This window comes from Nomia melanderi, chromosome 9, assembly GCF_051020985.1.
Source record: "Nomia melanderi isolate GNS246 chromosome 9, iyNomMela1, whole genome shotgun sequence".
Classification (NCBI taxonomy): Eukaryota; Metazoa; Arthropoda; class Insecta; order Hymenoptera; family Halictidae; genus Nomia; species Nomia melanderi.
Window position 1 is genome coordinate 5,685,555 of NC_135007.1, and position 22,149 is coordinate 5,707,703.

Consider the following 22,149-nt stretch of genomic DNA (forward strand, 5'->3'; position numbering starts at 1 on the left):
TGCACGAAGATTTTTCTTAACCGTTTGACTATAACTACCAATGGCTACGAGAAATAATGAATTCTTTTACTAAAACGCTGTGATCAGTCCTTAATCAATTCCATTAAGATCCTACATGCAAACTACAATCAAACAATTGTTCTCTTTCTCGGAATAAGAACAAATCTACAACTGTGGAAGCAAGTCTCGTCGTCGCTCGAATAAATGAATCAAAGAACCCGATCGCGTTTACCCGCAGTCAAACGGTCAAGCTTGAATTTAGTTCCAGAACGACACACCGAGTGCGATCAAGCGCTAAAGGACATAGAGGGAAAGCAGCGTGGCTAAATTTCAACCACGTTCCACCTGTTCGGGATTCAAGTTCCGCTTAGACCAGTATTACGGTCGAACCGAACGATCGCCCCTCGATCTTACTCAATCCCGATTAAAGACACCTCTAGTCAGTGAGAAACCACGAGACGCCAATTAGAGCCGCGCGAACGTAGAGATTGACCGCACCCCCTCTCACGGTACAACCCCAGCCCACCCCCATTCCGAGACTCCGTTCGCGTTTCGAACCACCAATCCACCGGAAGCGTGTTTGTGACTTCGCCAGAGGTTCCGCCGGCCCGTGGAACTTCTGCACCGCTGACTCGTTGTTTGCTCGGACCTGTTAATGCTAATCCAGACTGAGAGACAATTGTCTGTGTATCGTGCATTGACAGAAAGTTGGTACCAGCGGTTGACACCGGGATAAGGATGCTCTCTTGCTGTGTGTTTTGGTTATGATACTGATTGATTACCATGTAATAGTACCGTAGGATCTCGATTAACCGAGTTACTACTTTTCGCTATTTAGATTGTTCGGAGTTTTGATAATTCGTAAAGTAAAAAATTCGGAGTGTTAGATTATAGCCCGGGACAATGTTTCTCAATCTTTTTACTCTCGTGGTACATTTGCCAACGAAGACAAATTTCACGGCACACCTACATAGTCATAGAACAAGTTTCTAAATTAAATAAGTAGAACAAAAAATAATGATGTTAAAATCAAAACGAAGCTAGTTTTTTTTAAGATTTTGCAACACACCCTTTGAGAAACACTGGTCTAGGATGTGTGAGGTCGAATATTGCAAACGTATTTTGAAGAATTTTTTCTTGAGTTTTGAGCTTCTTTGGTTAGTCGCCTAATTAAATTGGATAATTGAAGTACTACTGTATTGACAAATGGCACGTTAGTATTGAAAATATGTGTGAAATAAGACGTGCATTATTTTAGTCTGATGCATTAAACTCCCAATCCTTTCGGTTGCTCTTTATCAATGTATCGTATATTTTCTACGAACAATTTGCAAATAGCGAAAGATATACTAATTTTGACACAATCTATGGTTAAATGTTTAACCTATAATCTGTTTTCGTTGGGATGGAAATGAATGACATTGTTTTTTAATGTCAGTAAGACAACATGTAATTCAGTTTAATCAGTCTTTAAGCGACAAACATATTCTTCATAGTGCATCTTCTAGGTATATTCCTTGAAGAAGATAACTACAACTCTAACTAAACTTTTCTTTTGCAAATATAGAAATATATATACACCATAAACTGCTACAGTAACCTCATTCAGAAATATGATTGAAGATATTAATTTGTTGTGGACATATATCATTATTTATAGACAGTCTATATACAAAACATCGTCCGGCGACGTCGGTCGACTATCAGTAAACAATATACAAGGTGTCCTACTTTAATTTATAAATACAATTATTTAAAAAATTTCTCAAGTACAATTTTTTCTGTTTTGATATGTGTTCGATGTAGATAGTTTACTGTCATTTTGTAAAAAACGACCTACTGCATCAACTGCCACGAAATAAATTACATAAATACATTAAAAGAAACAATAGTAACTTCATGTCTCCTACACACGTCCACCTAAAGATAAGCTAAGAGTATCAAATTACTGTCCACTCAATACAGAAAAAATTCTATTTGAGACACTTTTTGAATAACAAATACTTTCAAAGATAATTATATTTATATTAACCGTTTGAGCACTACCGGTTTTTGCGAAAACCCGGTCGAAAAATTCCAAGATTTTTGAAGCGCAATCTGATAAGCTTCATCTGATTCTACGAACCGATAGACTGGAACTTTTAGGCGTATAATGGAAAAGCGCGATCGCGCCGCTTGGAACTCAAACGGTTAAAACAGGACATCCTGTATTGTGCGTTGATGAAGAGTTGGTACGCGCAGAGGTAAGAGGAGTCTTTCGCTATGTGCTTTTTCACGGTATTAATTAACATTAGGTTTACAGACATTTATTGTACAATTGATTCTATTGTTCCTAGAAAAGTTGATATTCGCTTATTTAGATTTTAAAAATTATAGATTTAAGAATAAATAATTAGGATACATATTCGTATAATTGCATCAATCAAAGTCGACTTAAACATTTGCCAAATAATTTATAAAATTCAATGTAAAGTTCATAATTTAGGTTTCATAAACCTAGTGTTAATTATATTGATGAATACTTTGCGAAAATGCATGTGATAAAAAGCGTGCCTCCCTCCATTCTGATCAATTAGATCCGCATTCCTGTCAGGTGCCATAGACAGTCTACAGGCAAAGTCTGTCAGTCTGGACTAGCCTTCCCTCCTTCGCCCTTCACCTCTTTTCATCCCCCGAACACCCCACTGATTCGTCGTCATCGATCGTCGAGCGCGCAGGTCGAGCCGCGAGCAGTCGAAGGTAAATCACGAACGATGGCGCGTTAATTGCTCGCGAGCGCACGCCGCGTAACGAACCCCCGTAAATCGAGCACGGGCTGCAGGATGCTAATTGGATGGCGCGACTCGTTGACGCGAAACGTCCGCGGAATTTTCTTGTCATCCCGTTATCATTTACACCACTACCGTTTTATATGATGTTTGAGATCGATTTTTGGAGGATTCTCTTTTCTTTCGTCGTTTGGTTATTGTTTGGAGGTTTGGGAATCATAAGGAATTTAAGATTGTTGATTTTACTGCTGGTGAGATTGTCGATTCTGTTACTGTTGAGACTTTCGAGTATAAGCTGTATCTTTCTGTGTATTTTTAATGAATGAAGTTGATGCATAATGTATTTAGTAATATAATTTATAATTCTTCGGCAGTCTTAATTTAAGAATTAATAAATGTCAAGACAAAGTTGCTTGTCCAAATATGAGACTATTTATGTCTGTGTACTTCTTTGGGAAAAGATTCTTCATTAAACCGAAAAATACACTTCTAAGCTAGTTTTAAGAGGATACACGTTAAAATTTGTTTAATGGTAGATAAGAGGGGAATCATATTTTTACTTCTTTACGATTGATCAAAACTCATAAATTTAATTGTCAGTTGTTAGAAATTTTATTGCAAATTAATTGCCGTTACACTGCCTTTGAAGATAAAAATCCTCTATGGACTGACTTCCGAGAATATTGGATAATCCAAGAGGGTCCCCCGTCTAACAGATTTATTGTCAATTATGTCACGTCTTCGCTTACTAATGTGTCAATCATTATGGAATAAAAAATATATTATGTAATTAACTGCAACATCAGTAGAACAGAATAATTTCTCCAGAAAGACAACTCATGCTTGATAATCTTAAGAATAACAATTAGCAAAAAATTATTAGCAATATTTATATCTTCCATTTTATTATCTGGAGACTAGCGTGTCTACACTCTCTATCTTTGTCGATATTCAGAAAATAGTGCATAAAGAATATTCATAAAAGCATTCAGAAACGAAAATATTCGTTTATTAATATGTATGATACATTTTACCAAATTAAGTACTGTTTCTTAGTAAACTGTGTATAATTTTTAAAAAATATAATTATAATATAATTTGAAGAATCTGAATTAAGGTTTATTTTATGATTGAGGTAAATTATACCTAGTAGGTAAATTATATCAATTTTAAAGTTCAAAATAATAATATCGAAAATAATTAAAAGTGATCAATTTTCATTACCACTATAACGTCTGTATATACATAGATATATTCAAAATTAACATTCCACAACTATTAACGTATGAGATTTTAACACCATTCGTATTAATAAATTCAGTATTAGAATGTAGGCGCAGTTGTTACTGAATAATTGAATGTGATTTGCGATTTAATTCGTTATCAGCTAGCGTCTCTAATCGATTAGCGTTAGATTAAAATTTAACATGTTTCATGACCAGGCCACTTCATACAACCTTCTATTCGTGCCAATAGGATCATCGATGATCTATTGTACGCATTCAAAACAGTATAAATATTGTCATAATAATATTAATATGAATTTTCTCAAGGAACAACTATTTACTACCTTCAGTACCATCGTATGTCGTGGAAACTGTTCTTATTGTTACAATATTTTATTAAATACTATAGTACCATTTCGTAAAATATTAAAAATGTGTCAAATAAAATTCTAAATAACGTTTTGAATGTTAGGTGATACGTTACAACTTTAATAGATATGAAAATTATGTAAATTTGTTTATTTCAATACTGAAAATAGTTATTAACTGATATTCAAGTATGATATATTAACTGAATTACACGAAACCTTTTTTTTACAATCGTAGAGAACTAACGTGATATTCGTTAATCGACTACATTTGAATATAGTAAAGAATGTTATCTCTGATAATAACGAAATTTCAAAGTAACCTATATATAATTTCTTATTATAATTATAAAGATGTTTCTGTTTAAATTTCATGCAAATTTTATTATTGTACGCTCATAAATAAATTTATTTATTTATAAATTTCTTTTAAACACACTTTTATAATTGTAATAATTACGAAATTAGGAATCATAAATAGATGATCTTGATTTATCCGGTATTTTCAGTATTAAAAATAACATCAGGTGTTACCAAATCTTAATTGATATGAAATACTACCTGGGGAAAGGATTTTACCTATATATGAAAATGTTCGTAATTAATCATCTTCTAAACAATACACTGAGAATGTATTGCAGAATATTAAGAGTCGTTTATTCAATTATCTATTAAAACATTATTAATTATCGACGGTTAATTTCAGTTTAAGTCAATCGATTTCTTTAATAATGAAGATGTAATCATACCGTTGAAAGGTATTATTAATCATCATACTAAACACTCTCTCACTCTCTTATTGGTTCTCTCTCTCTTTCTCTCTCCCTCTGTCTGTACCTCCCATACTTCAATGAGCTTAATAGTACCTGCCAGCAACGATTAATTTGCCATCCTCAGAATTCCGAAGATTTAATATCCAGCCACGTTTGCATTGTCTCATGATAAATTTTGAAGTACCTCAATTATATATGAAATGAGATGTTTTACAAGTTCTTTGCTTAAGATAAATTTTATGTAGACTCTGCCGAATTATCCTTGCAAATTTAGTTATCAAGTACATCAATGAGCAATCCATTGAATCTTTCTAAATCTATAATTTCATTCGGTCCAATATACTATCCTTTCCACTTATTGCTTAGATATAAAGAAATTATTTAATTTAGAAAATACTATAATATTTATCCAATTTTATTGTTAGAAAATACAGTTATACACAGAGTATTAACGTCTTAGCTACCGTATCCTTTTTAAAAGCGTATATATATTATACATTCGTTAAACACAGTATAGTTGCCGTAAAAATCGAACAAGGTACCGCTAAATTGATTACACGCAAGGAAATAAAATGCATCTCGCGACGAAAAACAAGAGATGCAAATTAATTATTATCGGAGAAATGTTTCACAAAATCCCTGAACGTAACACAGCTTGCTTCAACCGTTCCTTCCGTTAATTCGCCTAACATTCCTGCAATTTTTGTTGTGTAGGCTCAGCTACACGTCGCGCCGTCCCATTCACCACACCCTGAGGGAGTATTCACTCGTAATAGTCTATCAAACGGTAATTCATTTAGTCGGTAATCAGCATCGAGCGCCACCGAGTACGAGGCTCGCTTGCTCTCTTCGTCTACGCGCTCGTACAGTGCCGGGCAATTATCGATTGAAGTCGAGACGCGATTGAAATTCGATGCTAAATTGTCATTGCCATTTCTTTTGCATTTCATCGTTTAACTCTTTAGCTGCGGCCAATTCCAATAGAATGCCATCAGCTGTCCGCGGCACGGTATTTATACGGCAGTCACTCAATCGTTTCATCGAATTCAAGAGCCTAAAAATATGTAACACGTATATTAATGTTCTTAGAAAAATCTTTTGAATCAATTGTTTGTGATCGTCATTGTTTTTATGTAGAAAAGGAGAACCAGCCTTCAAATTCGGGATATATATAAAATATATATATATATTTAATATTTCGCAAAATGTGTTGTTGATGTCTAGATTAAGTTTTCTTTAATGTAAGATCTAATCGCGCAAAGCATTTTTGCAGAGAAATTTCTTTGAAAACTTATTAAAAATAATGTTACTTACTGTTGGTTTATATGCAACTTCCACAGTAAAGGAGTTAGCATGTTCGCTACTACCACTTGTTTCGGTTACTGTTTACTCAATTACAATATTCTATTAAATTCAACAAATCTTCTAAATAAAATATTAAAAGACTGAAATACAGAAATGTTACCGAGTTATTAAATATAATATCATATTTCGTAACATTAACATGTTCACGTCGGTGTGTACTATTAGAGGTACACGACCAATTTACAATATTAAAATAAGTTAGCAGTAATAATGAAATAATTTTTTAGATTATTGATTACCTATAACCCACAATTAGCAACTAAAATCAGAAAACTAGACATGTAATAAAAGAATGCACTGTATCATCATTTTGCAAACGTTGCTTTATTATTACTACGATCTATGAATGAACATACAAAAACACCTCTCGAGATGAATGTGTTAAATAACGATATCTATAGCACACGTTTCAATGTCTTTATGCAAAGTCTATATTTCGATCCCATCATCAGACAGTCACAAATATGAGACGAATCTAACGTATCAACACATTGTACGCCGGTCAAATATTAACCTGAAGAGTGAGTAGTTAAAGAAAATATTAAAAACCTTATACATTTTCGTAAAATAATATATTTTGGTTGCATATTCGCCATATACACTTGAACAAAAGCCTAAGATCCAACAAAACCGAGATATTTAGTGTATAAATAAACATCAACGCGTAAGACATGCATACATACAGAAAAAAATCCTAAAATATCGCGGGGCCTGCAATGTGTTGATACAGATACTTCCAAAATTTTATTTCGGACGTCGTTACAGAATTGTTCCGAGTGATTTTGATAGGCGACGTTAAAAGCAAAAACGCGTTCGGTTGTTTCGCCATCCGTCAAAATCCGCGGTCCACGAGAAGACGATCGACTCGCACGATCGCGAGACGATACACGAGGGGGAACATCCATTCGTCTGCCGTGGGTTTTCACTGTCAAACGGAAGCCGAGAAAAATGGCAAGGAAATTGGAATTTCGCGGGAGGATGATCGCGCGTTGTAACCAGGATATCTTGCGTAGACTAGCGGGGAATCACGCCATCGAAGACCCAATCTGTTTGACAGTTTGGAGCTGATGCGCATGTGACAGATACTAAATTCAAGAAATACAGGGTGTTCCGCAGGTTTTCATATAGTCTACGACATTTTTCTACTGTTAAAATATCACGCAACAGAAAGACTATTGCAAAGATCATCCTACCAACGAGTTATAATTTATTTACATAAACCATACAGCGACAGATAACACAATTATCACGTATACCTCGTTACCCTGTGTTTTATAACGAATAATCTGCCGAAGCAGAAAAAAGTCTGTATGATAAGCGGGAGTTTTCTTTAAAACTTCAAAATATTATCGGAAATACCTATTTGACTTATTATATAGATAATATTTATATGAATTTCCAGTTCAGATTTGCATAATGGTATCGCAAGACAACGAGTTAAACTACTTCAAAGGAAAAATATTATCCTATCCCTCGCTCTTTACATAATCCGAAAGCTTTCCCACGAAGATATCCCCAAACTTCTCATCAAACAACATTTATTCATACCTTTATCTATAGAGCACGCGCGGAGCATGAAAAGAGAGGGAGAAAGAGAACACGATAGAAAATAAAAGAAAGCATGGGAAATCCTAGGAATAACGTAAAAAGACGCATGAAAATGCGCAACGCCGACCGTCTACCGTACAAAGCACAGCTCATAATAAAAAAAAATTAATTTCAACGACTATAAAAGAATTAACGAGCAACAGGAGGGCGGCAGGGGAATGAAGGGTCCGCAAAAAATTGTAGAAAACGTTGTAGGAAGAGGAAATAAAATGAGACTAAAGGGAGTTGGGGAAGAGGGGACCGAAAATAAAAGTATAGATAAAGGAGGATCGGTATAAAGAAAAGGGTGAAGAAGAGACGGTGGTGAGGAAGAACGGAGAAGGTAGTAGTTCCTTTTTATGGTCCCCGTAGGAGCAGCCGTACGTAATGCTGAAGAGCAGAGGGAATTTCAGCGGGAATGCACGTTACGAGGGCTTCTGCATCGACCTACTCAAGGAGATAGCTCACATGGTGGGCTTCGCGTACAGGATCGAGCTCGTGCCGGATGGCAAATACGGCGTTTATGATTACGAGACCGGCGAGTGGAACGGCATAGTCCGCCAGCTGATGGACAAGGTGAGTATACGCCTGTCCGCGAGCAATGCGAGCCCGAATTCACGCCGAACAGAGTTCGTTTGCGCCCTGCACCGCAACCACGCGACCACAACCCTTTCCTACTTCCCACGAAGGCTCGCAAGACGATTTGTGCCGTAAGTATTCCAAACGCTTTGATAGCCCGAACAACAAGTATCCCGAGTGACGACGAGTCTGGAGGATTGGTGATAAAATGGGTCCAAGGGCTAGGAATTGCGGTGCACCCGGTCTCCGAGTGAAGTAGGAACGCCAAGGGCGACTGTTTAAACTCCGATGGCCGGTTTATCGTTGTTTCGTTACAATCGTGGGATCCCCGGGTCCGAGAATTGCTGGGTTTGCTCGGGAATGTGGAGTCAAAAGGATAACACTGTGGAACAAATTTAAACTTTTCTTGTGTCTTGCAGTAACCACTAAGTGATTCTTATAGAGTTCATTGTCCTAAATACGAATCCGAAAACCAAATTGCTGAGTCACGTCCAGTTTTCGAAAAACGAGTTTTTGTAAAAACGGTCAGATTTTTTAGAGAAACAAGTTTTACCTGAAAACTAAAAACGATAGGCAGTTGAAATTTGTCGTAAAAAATAGAGGAGAGTTGCTCGAATATGTAGCTATAAAAATTTTGCGTCTACTTCGTACGCACTTCTGTTACATTTTTACGAAAAGTGGGTTGTCTAGCACGAATTTGCTATGCACCATTGGATTCTGCAGACATTTCTGAAGAGGAACCCCCCGCAGAAAGTATGAGAACGTTTTTTTCGGACAAGTTAAGAAAATCTCCGTCAAGAGCCAGAGCACAGAGCTTTGGCGCCACACGGCCATCGCTCGCCGACCACCGCTAGTCAAGATCGTGACTACGCGCTGTATAGACCTGGTATAGACCGTGAATGGAATCGTTATGTGATTGTTTATATGATTTGTGTTTCTATGTTTTGGTTTTTGAGGGTTTATGTTAGTGTTTGTAGGGAGGGAGAAATGTTTTGGATTGATAATATGTTGATGTGGAAATAGGAAGTTTTAATGACAGATTTCCATTTAACACTAAAACTACCGAGCAAGCAGAGTGATTTATTTTTAACTTTTTGTAATAATTAGAACAATAGGTTTCTTGAGATTCAAAGGGTTTCCTAGTCTTGGATTTGTGCAAATACACGGATTTAATTCAAAATCTTTCGCAAGAACGCGTTCGTAATTTCAGTACTTGCAAAATAAAAATTCTGAAATGAGACGATTTAACTCGTCTGGTATCTTTAGTGTTAAAATTCTCATTACTGTGCATTCATTTCTCGTCGAGACTTACATAAATTACACGGAGAAATACGGCACTAACCAATTATATACCTTGAAATGATAGAAATCTGCGGCATCAGTACGTTAACAGATAAGTAAAGGAAATCATGCTAGAAACTTAGTTGAAGTACTAAGCATAGCAATTGCCCGAGTCTTCTCCGTGATAGAAGTCTCAAGTAATTTAGAATTTATTGTAAACGTTTCACTGAACTCCGGTAGAACATTTCTTTTATATTCTACATCGATCGTCAGGTTATATTTCTTACCTACGATCTATATGACTACTTTGTCATTAATAATTCATTGAAGAAAGAGAAAAATTCTAGGCATACTCTATGTCTGTGTTTGCTTTATATTATAATAATCGATAACAGAAGAATAATATTTAATTTCAGTTACACAAGAATCAAGTAACATTTATGTTTATTAAATTCTCTTTAAAATCTTCGCCACGAATCTGACACGCTATTATAAGGCAAAGAGTTAACACGTTGACTGCCACGGTCACCGATCACTGGAGCTTCCAAATTGCTTTAGAACGGTTACACTAAGAAAATTAATATCGAATAAAAATATTCAGCAGCATGAGTAGCTAGATGATAGAGTAATATGAGTACTGCGATACAAATTACGGTATTGCCGTTGCAAACTGCAGCGATGGAAAATCTTTTTCAGCACTTAAAAGAACAAAAAATTATTTCCCTCTTTGCTACAGGACAAATCAAATGAATTAAGTATTTCGTTCATAGAGAGTGATTTATTTAATAATTTAAATACGTGTGCTATTATTAACCAGTTTGTCAAAGAAAGAGCTAGGAAAATAAATATGTAAGTTACACACATAAGTTACTTTTGTTTTTTGTTTGTTAGTTTCTTTTTGTTCATATAGGTTATTTGGATTTTGTATGAATTTTATATTTTTATTCTATTAATCTTAATATATTAATTTTTTCTAGTTATGAAGCTTTTGTAAAACTTCACTGGTCACTCCACTCCCGCTCTTCTTCCAGTGCATTTTCTTATGAAGAGGGGCGCATTATTGTCAGTAAACGGGCAACAAATATTTCAGGATGGCCCTGTTTCTAATACTATTTGTCTTTGTTATAAAAGAATATGTGTCATTATACAAAACGCTCGAAATTCTCGTGGCAGTCAACGAGTTAATAAGAATTCGTGGAACATGACAACGGTGCGCGGACACTGTATCGAGCACTGACTCTCCCCACCGGGAATTTGAATTCCAGGAGCAAGTTTCTAGTACCGATAACGAAGACACGAGTGTTACGACGAATACTAGCCAGCTTTGCAATGCAAATCACGAGCTGGTGCAGCGGAACGCGTGGAAACGCGTGCATCGTGTTCCTCCCTAACTGGGAAGCGCGAAACCACCCATGCTTCGGCGTAGCTTTAGCCGTCAACCGCGTCCCACGTAACAGCTAATACGCGCATAGCCGATTGATTAAGTGCGGGCTTACGTCGCAGATCCCAGCCGCGGGGATCGAATATTCTGGTGGAGTTACTAAATTAGGGTAATTATCGTAGCCGCAACTCTATCACGGTCAATGCACCCGGGGTCACTTGCAAAAGAAAACGGTTCGTAATTGTCGGTCTTCGCAACAAGTGATTGCTCGATGAGTTGCTTTCGTAGTAATTGTATCATAATTGTGGGAAATATATTAATCAATTAACTGCGTTTAACAAGTGTACACGTTATTTTGAAACTTGAAATCATACTATTCCTTTCAACGATGAACTGGTTATTTTTCAGATACACGTACATATAATTCTTCTTCGTTCAGCTTTCGTTAGAATATATTATAGCTACATTTGCACTGCGTTTAACGAGTATATGCTTCGTTGTTTGACTTTATTGACCATGCAATGAGATATTTTCGAAATTAAATTCCACAGTTAACTGGTTTAAATACGCGTAATACACAAAAATAAGCAATACAATAACATTTCTCATATTCTCTATTTCTTTGTATGTATAGAAACTTATTATACAGAAAATACACTGTTATTTCGTTTGATGTCAATGAAAATTGAAGAATGCATACAGTTAATATAATAAAATATATTATTATATAATAAAGTTAAAATTTAAAATGTTATGACACTATTCTGTTCTAAACGAATGTTGAATGGTACTTGACAACTAAAAAACATAAGTTTGAAACTGTATTTTCTTTCGATTTCTTTAGAAAGTGAATGTGTTCATTGCAAATAAACACATTCGGATTTTTTAAAGTAACTTTACCGCTTGAAATTAATAACTTTGGATAAATCATTGTCGATAATATGTTTTTATAAGATATCCGTTTTTATATATGTTAGTAAGTATAATTATGAAACGTTATCATGAAATGGTTTTACATTCGTTATATTATTTTTTTATTGTAATGCATTCTAATTAAAAGTTGGATGCGTAGATTGGTTGTGAATTAATTATGTTTCAGCATATTATTTATGGAACTTATACTTTCACGTGATTAACCAGTGAAAAATCGTAACAAAACACTTGAACAGTATAATTGGATAATGCATCGTGGTCATTAATGCAGTGGTGCCACCACTGGATAATGTTCACCTGCACCAAGATTAATTAGAAGAGAAATTTACCGCAGTATTCCGTGTCCAGGATTTTTTCACACAAACGACAGCTGTTACCCTGCAGCTAGCGCTGTATCACCAACGACTGCGTTATTAATTTCATCAGATGATCATTAATAATTCTCAAGTCGTAGCGACGACGTCGCGGGCTTGCGAATGGAAAAATGCGACTCGTCGCTGCAATTTCTCATAATATAAGAGGAAGAAACATCGCTCTGAATAACTTAACTATTTAACGATCTTTTCTACTGTTCAGTGGAAATGGATTTACACATTTGCGTGTTTTTCGTAATTAACGATCTTACTGTCAAATATAGACAAAATTAAATGCTTGAAAAATTAAAAGGATTATATCACTGAAATGTGAATTTCTCCTTCAGCTGTATTTAAATAATTTCAGTTTTAATCGATCGAAGATAAAATTATTACTTATACCAAGCACATAATCTTCTTTACATAAAAATTTGTTTCTAAATGTGAATTACCATTACCCGTAATAACATGAAATCATTGTAATTTTCATTTTCGCTAAATCTAAAATCAATTGGAAAAATATAAGAATGAGACGTAGATGACATTACAGAAAGTTTCTTGTATTCCTCGAATAAAACCGTGAACATGAAACTCTAGCTCGATTACCTGCATTGTAAGAAGTGAGTCATTATCCATGCAAAAAGTTTGGCAGAATTAATGAGCCACGAAAATTCAGTGGACCGATCATTTTCACGCTACATCGACTGTACACGAACTTCTCGCGTTTTCGTGAAACGAGAAAACTATCCATTATCACTCGTGTGGCAATATTCTGATTCAGTTTGCACACACGGACATGCACACGTGAATCATGTGGATGACTTCACAAGCTGCCGTCGTGTGAAAATGCGAACAACAAATTACTCGATTATCGGCTGAGTATCGGCGTAGCTCTGGCAGTTGTAAATCAAGGCGAAATTACCACAACGCTAGTTTGCGTCGTGTCGAGGGCGTTTCACTGAGATGAATGAAGTATTATGACATTTATTGGACAAGGTACGCTAGTGAGGGTCGATGACATGGTTTGACGAACCATTAATTTCGATTAGAAACCTCGGTGATTAACTGTTTTCACTGTTACGCGTTGTAACAAACGCGTCGTAATGTTTCTGATGAGTTAGAAGACATTCTTTGATACAAAAATACCTATAACTTATCAATTTTGTTGACATTGCTACAAGTAAAGCATATACAAAGTGGCAATTTTGTATCGACGGTTAAATATACTATTTGTTTATACAATAGAATTGATACAAAATTAAAAAAACCTTTTTGTTGAATACAAGCATTATAACTTTTTATATACACATAACAAATGCGTGTTTACTTATACGTTTTTAAAAGTTTGTTGAACTTGAGCCTTTTCTTATAATTCATTACAAAGCATTCGACTTATATGAACATTTTTATGCACAACTATTTCAAAGTTAGTACTTTGAGAGTAACAATTTAGTAGATGATTTCACCTGTTAAATTTCAGTTACACCAACTACAATATTTCATATCTATTATTTTTAACTATTGTGCAATCTTGCAGGGCTTTATTTAAATTAGACAGACAATCCCCATGTTATTCTTGTTAAGAATCGTTTTACCGTTGAATATATGCAAATTACATCAAATTACAAAACTTTAAATTCTTTATAACAGTTATTACAATTTTCAAGGAATAATGTAATGAGTATCGAGGTTAAAATTCTCTCGTTTACAGTTGCAGTTCGTTGCAACAATCGATCCAACTTTCGAGATCTTATGTTGTATTACTCTCATGGTACGTCTGGATCACCAGCGGATTCGTAGTTTACGAGTTACCACGGGAGAAAGTAATGAATCGAGACACTTCATCTGGCTAGAGGCAATCGAAGGAAAGTTTCTTCGTGCTGATTAATTCCTCCAGTAGCTACGGGGCGATTCTCACAAAAACTCTTGACAAACGCGAGTTTCGTGTCCCTACGAACCGTTTACCAGATCAGACTTTGATCTAATGTATACACGTTAAGCCTCGCATATGATCTGTGCATGCAAATAACACTACCACCAACACATGTAACATTAATGAATAATATTATATAATTTAAACTCAAGGCAGGTTTTAACACTAAAAATATCAAGCAATAAAGACGACTTATCTGCAGAGTATTATGAAACTGAAGAAATGAACTTTTCAAGATTTGATAATGTAATAAATATTAGAATATTATACATAAAATCTTATGGCAATAGATATATACATAAATAAATAAATAAACGTATTATTTATAATTCAATATTGGTACAACAATATTGTTATTCAGTATTACTATCATTTTAAATCATTTCGATACTTCTGGTGTTAACTGAAACAATTAAGCAAAGACAATTTATTATTACAATAATTAATTAACAATTTCTTCATAAAAATATACAGAATTTGACCAGAGGTAATCCCTTATAGATAAATGACAAGTCTAGCCCGTTATGAGCTTCCCATGCCAAAGAGAATTGCCACAAGCTGGATCCATCGGAAGCACAGCATTGGGATATGTTTTACTAGTAATCGCCTTTGGAGAGAAACATTGAATATTGTAAATAACTTATAAAAATATTATTCAATATGTATAAAAGTAATAAAAAATTCTTGAAATAAATTATAGTAAAAAATGTTAATGAATCAAACATTACATATTAAGATACTAAATATCGTACATATCGTATAAAAATATTACCCAATATAACTAAAAATAATCAGGAATTGAAAGGGTAATGAACAGTAGAAAGGGTTAATGAACCGAACAACAACATATACAACGGCAAGTTAACTGCAACTGAATAATTTACTATGTAAAAATTATTCGACTAACAAGAGACTGTGATGTTTTTTTTTTTTTTTTAATGTTCAAGACTTCGATGCATAATTCCATGTTTTATGAAAAGAAATGTTACAAGTTTAAGATAATCTCGTCCGCAAAGAGTTAAACATCTTACAAACGTGTGAAAAGGAATACTTTTAATCGTCGACCCAGTGAAAATCCGGAAACGTAGGAGTGTCGTCTGAAGAATAGCCGCGGTTCAAATAAAATCCCTATTAACAACAGATCTGCGGGAGGATGGAGGGGTAGTGGGTTCGCAGCGGTCACGAAACGAAAGGGTGAACGAGTTCTTTCAACCCCCTTTATCGGTCGTGGCCACATGTACGGTTTCCAAGCAGAAGCAGCCAGAAATAAATCTGCCTAGGCTGCGGTAGTACAGGGTGCTATGTCCCACGGCGCGGCGAGTGCTTCGCAGACGCTGAAAAAGCAGTTAGATAACGTATCCGAAACCGCGAATAGTGCAGTAGACAACTCATAAGCACTTGTTCTGCCTTTCCTCGACGATTCAAGAGATTTTCTCTTTCCTCCAACCAAGTCTTTTACGTCAGCGTCTACCAAATTACTTTGACCACTGAGACAGGGTTCAAAGGGATTACTAAGCATTCTCCAATTTATCAAATAATTAATCCTACTAAAATATTCAACGTTAAATTTACTATATAGAATAAACCGATGACATTTCAGATAGTTTATTTTATTAGGTAAATTAACCTCTTGCTCTATGATTTCTTTCTGAACTATGATCGATCGGAGTGCTTTGTTATTAATAATTCATCGAAAACAAGAGAAAATTCCAGTCTTATTCTATGTCAACGCGTGCTCTAAGGTAAAGTCTTTGATAACAGAGGAATGATATATGATTTGCATTCAAATAAATTAAATAATATTTATGTTTGTTAAATTCTATTTAAAATCTTCACCACGATTCTGCAACAATATTGTAGAACAAAGGGTTAACACTAGATTTACGAACGTTTATTGTACAGTTTATTCTATCGCTTTTAAAGAAATTGATATTCGTTCGTGTAGATTTTGGAAATTAGAGTTTTAAAAGTAGACAATTAGGGTACATGTTTGTGTATCTGCATCAATAAAAATCGACCCAAACGTTTACCAAATAATGTTTATAAAAGTAAATATCAGTCAAATTGACTCGTTCCGTAAATCTAGCGTTAAAAATGTCCGTGCGATTTTTGTGGAATCTTTACGTAGATATTTGATGTCTAAATGTTTTGTTAAATGACTTTGTCGTTGGCAAACTCGAACTCATTCTTATAACCCTTTAGGTTTTGTTTTATTAACTGATTATCGCGTATTTTATTCATTAAAACTATAATAAAAGAAATATTTGTAAATGTAAAAATAATAATTGATTGAAACTCTGAACTTCTGATGTTAAGATGACTGAGATGGAGAAGCGAAAGAAATTCTCAAGTTTAAAGAGATTTTTAGAAGGCAAGAAATAAACTGATCGATCGTGAGAGTTTAGAGAGCGTGGCGAAAGTTTTGAACTTGGGTTAGCGAAGATTTATCGATGGCTGATACTAAAAGTCTTAAATCGTAGAGTAGCTGACTATAGAGGAAATAGTTCAAAAGAAGTAGTGTTAGATTTCTGTTACTGAATAGCTACCTTTGCTTGAACGAGAACACTGTAAATTATTACCTTGCTTAAATACTGATAATCTGATTGTTGCGGAAATGTCGTGCATTTATGTATGAATTTTTATGCATTTCTGATATTACAAAGATCTGTGAAATACAAGACAATCTATATTTTAATAACAATTACGTATTTTAAAACAACCTACATGTCAGTAACAATAGTAACTTTTGTTTCATACTCATCAAGAGAATTCTAGCTGAGAAAAGAAGTTTTAACCTTTTCATAATTTTTCAAAGACAATTCACTTTTTAAATCGAATTTTCATTGACGATTTCCGTAGCAGTCAACATCTTAACATGCTGAAGACCGATGTTTTCCACGTGGAATTTAGTAATCTCTTGATGTGTTCTGGCATAAAAATGAAAATAACCAGATCCATGAATACAAATAATATATCTACAAAGTATGCCGCATAAAACAAGTATTATCTTCTGTAGCAACAATACTAAGAAAAAAATGTATATGCAATTTAAATTGTTTTAAAGGGCACTTCGGTATAAAGATACAGACGTATAAAAAATAATAACAGAATAACATTAAAATAATATGATGAAAACTGATATTTGTAAAAACATTCTTCTATCTCATTCGTTCTTTAAAACAAAAATATAGACAATTACAATACATATAAATATATTATACCACGTGAAAACAAGAATCTATATCTGCGGTCATCAAGGTGTTAAACAACCAATTCCAACCTTCAATCTTCTCAAAGATTCTATCCTCTTTCAGTCTATAAAGAAATCATTCTACACGTAGTAGTCTAAAAAATAGCGACATAGAATAGAATTAGGCACCCACTTTACTTAGTACTGCTTCTCCACACCTCAATCTACTTACATAAATACACAACCCCGTAGATAAAACCCTATCGTTACCTCAAAATCCAAAGAAAAGTGCAAGAAAAAACGAAAGACAGGTAGGACATAAAAATCACATCATCAAGCAATTACGGCCGAACACCTGGATCTATGACCTTCTAAATAATGCTTTGCCAATCGTTCGTCTGTTGGGTAGCAATGAATCTTCTTTTCGATCACGTAGATCCATGTATTAGACCGTGATTCGCTTTCAAACACGTATTCAAAATCATACACTCTTAAAAAATAATGGCCTGGCTACGATCTTTCCACCATTTCCCACGACTAATCGAACTAATTATGTCTATATTCGCAGAAAGCGGACCTGGCGGTCGGCTCGATGACTATCAATTACGCCCGCGAGAGCGTGATTGACTTCACGAAGCCGTTCATGAACCTCGGCATCTCTATTCTCTTCAAGGTAAGACACAAAAATACAGTAAGGCCTGGGCTACACGAGCGTATTACACGCAGTGTGCCACACGCTATGATTTTTCTGCTGACATAGAATTTTGACCAGCGTTTTACAAGCGTTTTACACGGTGGATATTACATAAAATAAATGATACATTGCATTGTCATGGTGTTTTTGCTTCCTTCGCATGGCCCAAGTGACAAGCGACGTTTTGAAAATATATAACAGCGTACTTGACGCTGCTGAACGCTCGTATAGTCTATTATCTACGTATTTATGCTATTCAACATTTTTATTCGACGACAGTTATCTTACGAATTATAATTGTTTTCAAATAATTTGGAAGTTCTGGTCGTCGGTGACTGCCGTGTTAGAAATGAATTTATAGCAGTTAGTAAGTTAGTAATGATTAGTTTAATGAATGGAATTGGTATTAGCAACAAGTTATGTTTATGCCGTTGGTATCGAATAAAACAAAATTGTTTTATAAAAAGGTTCTTTGAGTTTAAATTCTGTTTTATGAACCCGCACAAACTTGTTCTGGTGCCTCAGCAAAGAAAACTCATGTAGGCCAGGCCTAAGACCTTGTAGTTCACCACATTACTGATTGCCGTTTCGCTTATTCGCGGTTGAAAATTCGTAATCTGTTTCGTAAACTATGGAACGATCAAAGTTAGTTTTCTTTCTTATCTGTTTTTTCGTTCCTTCTTATCGCTTGGATCATTCGTGGTTCAAATTGACTTATTAATTCATGTTGGAACTTATTAACTCCTCAGGCCACATTTTGTTCTTTATTTTTCTTATTGTTAATATTTGTTCCCTTCATAGCTTCATATTAACGGCTATTAGAAGAATTCTGATGACAATCAATTTTTTAAATAACTTCTAAATAAATGTTTCCATTTGCATTTGTAATATTCCAATTCTTATCGTATAACTTGAAGCTCTTCCTTGTCTAATTTTCACCTTTATGAATGGACATTAATTTAACTGTTACGTATGGAAGTCTGGAAATAATCGATTAATGTTAAATATTCTCATTTGTAGCAATTAATAAACAAATTTATTTACCTATTTAAATATCTCTACATAGCAACGATATCAACTATATAACGAAAATTTCACTGGTTTCAAAATTCACGATATTTCATACAAAGTTCTGTGAGACTACGCACTTAAAGGTCAATAACTCATTCATGTAGAAAACGAGTTAAACTCGCGTTGTATTGTCGAAGCGAAAATGCATATGGATGAGTCTGACTCACTCAATACTATAGCGTTTTAAGACTTACCGGTCGAGAATTTTCTATTAACCCTTTGCAGATGAGACTGTCTTAAACTGCTAACATTTATTTTCATAAAGAACTGAATCAAGGTCTTAAATACTGGAAGAAAAAAAAATCACATGTTAATCACTCGTTAGTTGAATAATTAGATTATTCATCTGCAATTTTCGAGTTTAGATATCGAAACTGGACGTTGCCATTACAGCGACATTCGACCGCAATGGGTTAATATTGCAGAAAGTGAGTCAACGCATTCTGTCAATGACATACTCGACATGAATTCCATGTGCATGAATGAAATCCTTGATCATGGTTTTCGTCTTTCTCTCGACGTTTTTCTATCTAGATTTTCCAGTAACCAAGACCCTGCAAACGACGGCGTCTTACTGTAAAAGAAACATGTGATATTTCGTCGCGGAACGCGGAAATTTACCTAATCGCTGGGCCGACAGTTATTTGCGCGGAAGGATGAGAAGGGCGCGCTTTGAAGATTCCTTTGCTCGAATAAAACACCCGTTTAATCCGGTCCGGAGCGAAATTACCCCTACTACGGTCCCGGGATTCATAATTTCGATCGCGCGCCACGCGTTCTCGTTGTCCTCACATACTTGCGCGGAGAATAGTAAATGAAATTGATTACTTTCACTTCTCCCCCGTGCATTATGCGCAGATTCTGGTTTCATTAACTTTTGTTCGTAAATTGGAGTTCGGTTTTCCGTTTTTTTTTTTTTTATTATTATTAGAACTGCGGGCAGTCTGTTAAGCTTATTAGTCAAACAAAATGAACATGGAATTAATTTTCTTTGAATAGAGATTGTTATATATTTAATTATGTTAAACAGAAGAGTGAGAGATTGCTCTGCACGCCAAACTAAATGGAACAAAGGAATAAAATTTGTTCAATAACAAGGCTACAAATAGACAAATTTTGTCTTTGTATGTGGAGTAATTAATATATTCTGTGCAACATGATTTTATAATTTTTAAAACTGCCTCTCTTCGAGACTACACATTTTTATTTTATATCGAAGATACGTTCCCCTTATGAAAAATTTATTAAATTTTTAATTTTCTTTACGAAAGTTCAATTGAATTTTAGCTTATAAGCAAGATTTTCATTCAACTTATTTATTTTAACAAAAGTTAAACTTTCTAAAATACGAAAAATAATGATTCCTTATTTTTTTTAAGATTAAATAAACCCTTCGTACTTTGTCTTTATACTTGAATATTAAATTGTCTATCGTAACCAAGTGCCCGTTTACGAAATAAACAGATACGATTGGAGTAAGTAAACGACTGGTTATTATTTTGCGAAGCGTGACAAATTTGGGTGGGTAGCGCGTATTCCCTGTAGAAGCCAGACGTCACGTGTCGCCAGGATAATTAGGGCAGATCGCAGGTAATGGCTCGTGAACAACTTAATTCGTATCGCTAAGACCGCTCAACTAAAAGATTCGATTCTCGCTGTATGATCTCTTTCCCTACTTCCTCACTCATTCTTTCCCATGCTGTCCTTACTAAAGAACGCTGTCTCAAAAAGAATCGTTTCTTAAAATTTCAATAAAACAAACCAGAAGTACAATAATTAAATGCAATGTCAAATTGTTAAAATAACAATTAGATGTTTAAGAAGTGCCTTCAAGTTTCGTAATTTTAATAAGAAAATTCTCACAAAAGTATACAGTAGACGGACGTATCTTGAAATTTAATTCCATTTTCTTGGTAAAAATATTATATTCGGAAAACTTCGTTAATGTCTCACTAAAATATTCATTGAATTTATTTCCTAGTACCACATGTTATTCAATGTGTACTTATTTTTCAATAAACTCATCGCAGCATGCATTATCTAGGTAATTGAACATTAATATATCTTGAATAATCTCATCATTACGACGGAAACACTGGATCATAAAATCTATTTATCGCGATATATTGTTTACTATCAGAAGTATCGAACAGGTAAATAGGGGGATGTTGTCGCTGAGGAACTACTCGCGGCGGAATAACAACGAGCAACAATAATGAGAACAGGATTGAAAGGAAGAGACAATCGGCCGTACCGGACCCTAAATAAAATTTCCTAGACGGTCGTGCTTCCTTCGATTTCAGCCTCGTTTCCACGTTTCGCCTTCTATTTGCGCCGGGTATCGATAGGAAACTCAATCGGGCGTTTCGTTCGGCCAAATTTACGAGACGACCGTGCCAGTTCCACTTTTGCCTCGTTTCTCTTATATTCCTCCTTTCCTCGCCCTCGCGCTCCTTTTTATTTTTCCCAAGAATAAGAAGCGAGCGTACGATCATTCTTGAATGTATCATTGAAACAAGTTCCGGGATGCAAAACGAAGAATATAGGTTAATCGTAATAAACGGCGTATCGGTGCAAATATCGTCGCGACAAAATGGCGCAAACTTCCGAGGAATAATAAGTGCATTTCAATTTATCTCTGTCTCGA

General features: G+C 34.9%; 1 protein-coding gene across 10 annotated transcripts in view; it reads left to right on the plus strand.

The window, feature by feature from the left end:
* The window catches only part of LOC116431258 (glutamate receptor ionotropic, kainate 2), a 206,837-nt gene that overhangs the window by 170,392 nt on the left and 14,296 nt on the right, over positions 1 to 22,149 (plus strand). For 8 of the 10 annotated variants that reach the window (XM_031986396.2, XM_031986397.2, XM_031986399.2 and 5 more), the window contains 2 exons: positions 8,460 to 8,663; positions 18,306 to 18,410. In XM_031986396.2, the coding sequence (XP_031842256.1) occupies positions 8,460 to 8,663; positions 18,306 to 18,410 (309 nt within the window). The remainder of the gene's footprint in view (positions 1 to 8,459; positions 8,664 to 18,305; positions 18,411 to 22,149) is intronic. The other 2 variants (XM_031986398.2, XM_031986402.2) reach the window with 1 other exon arrangement.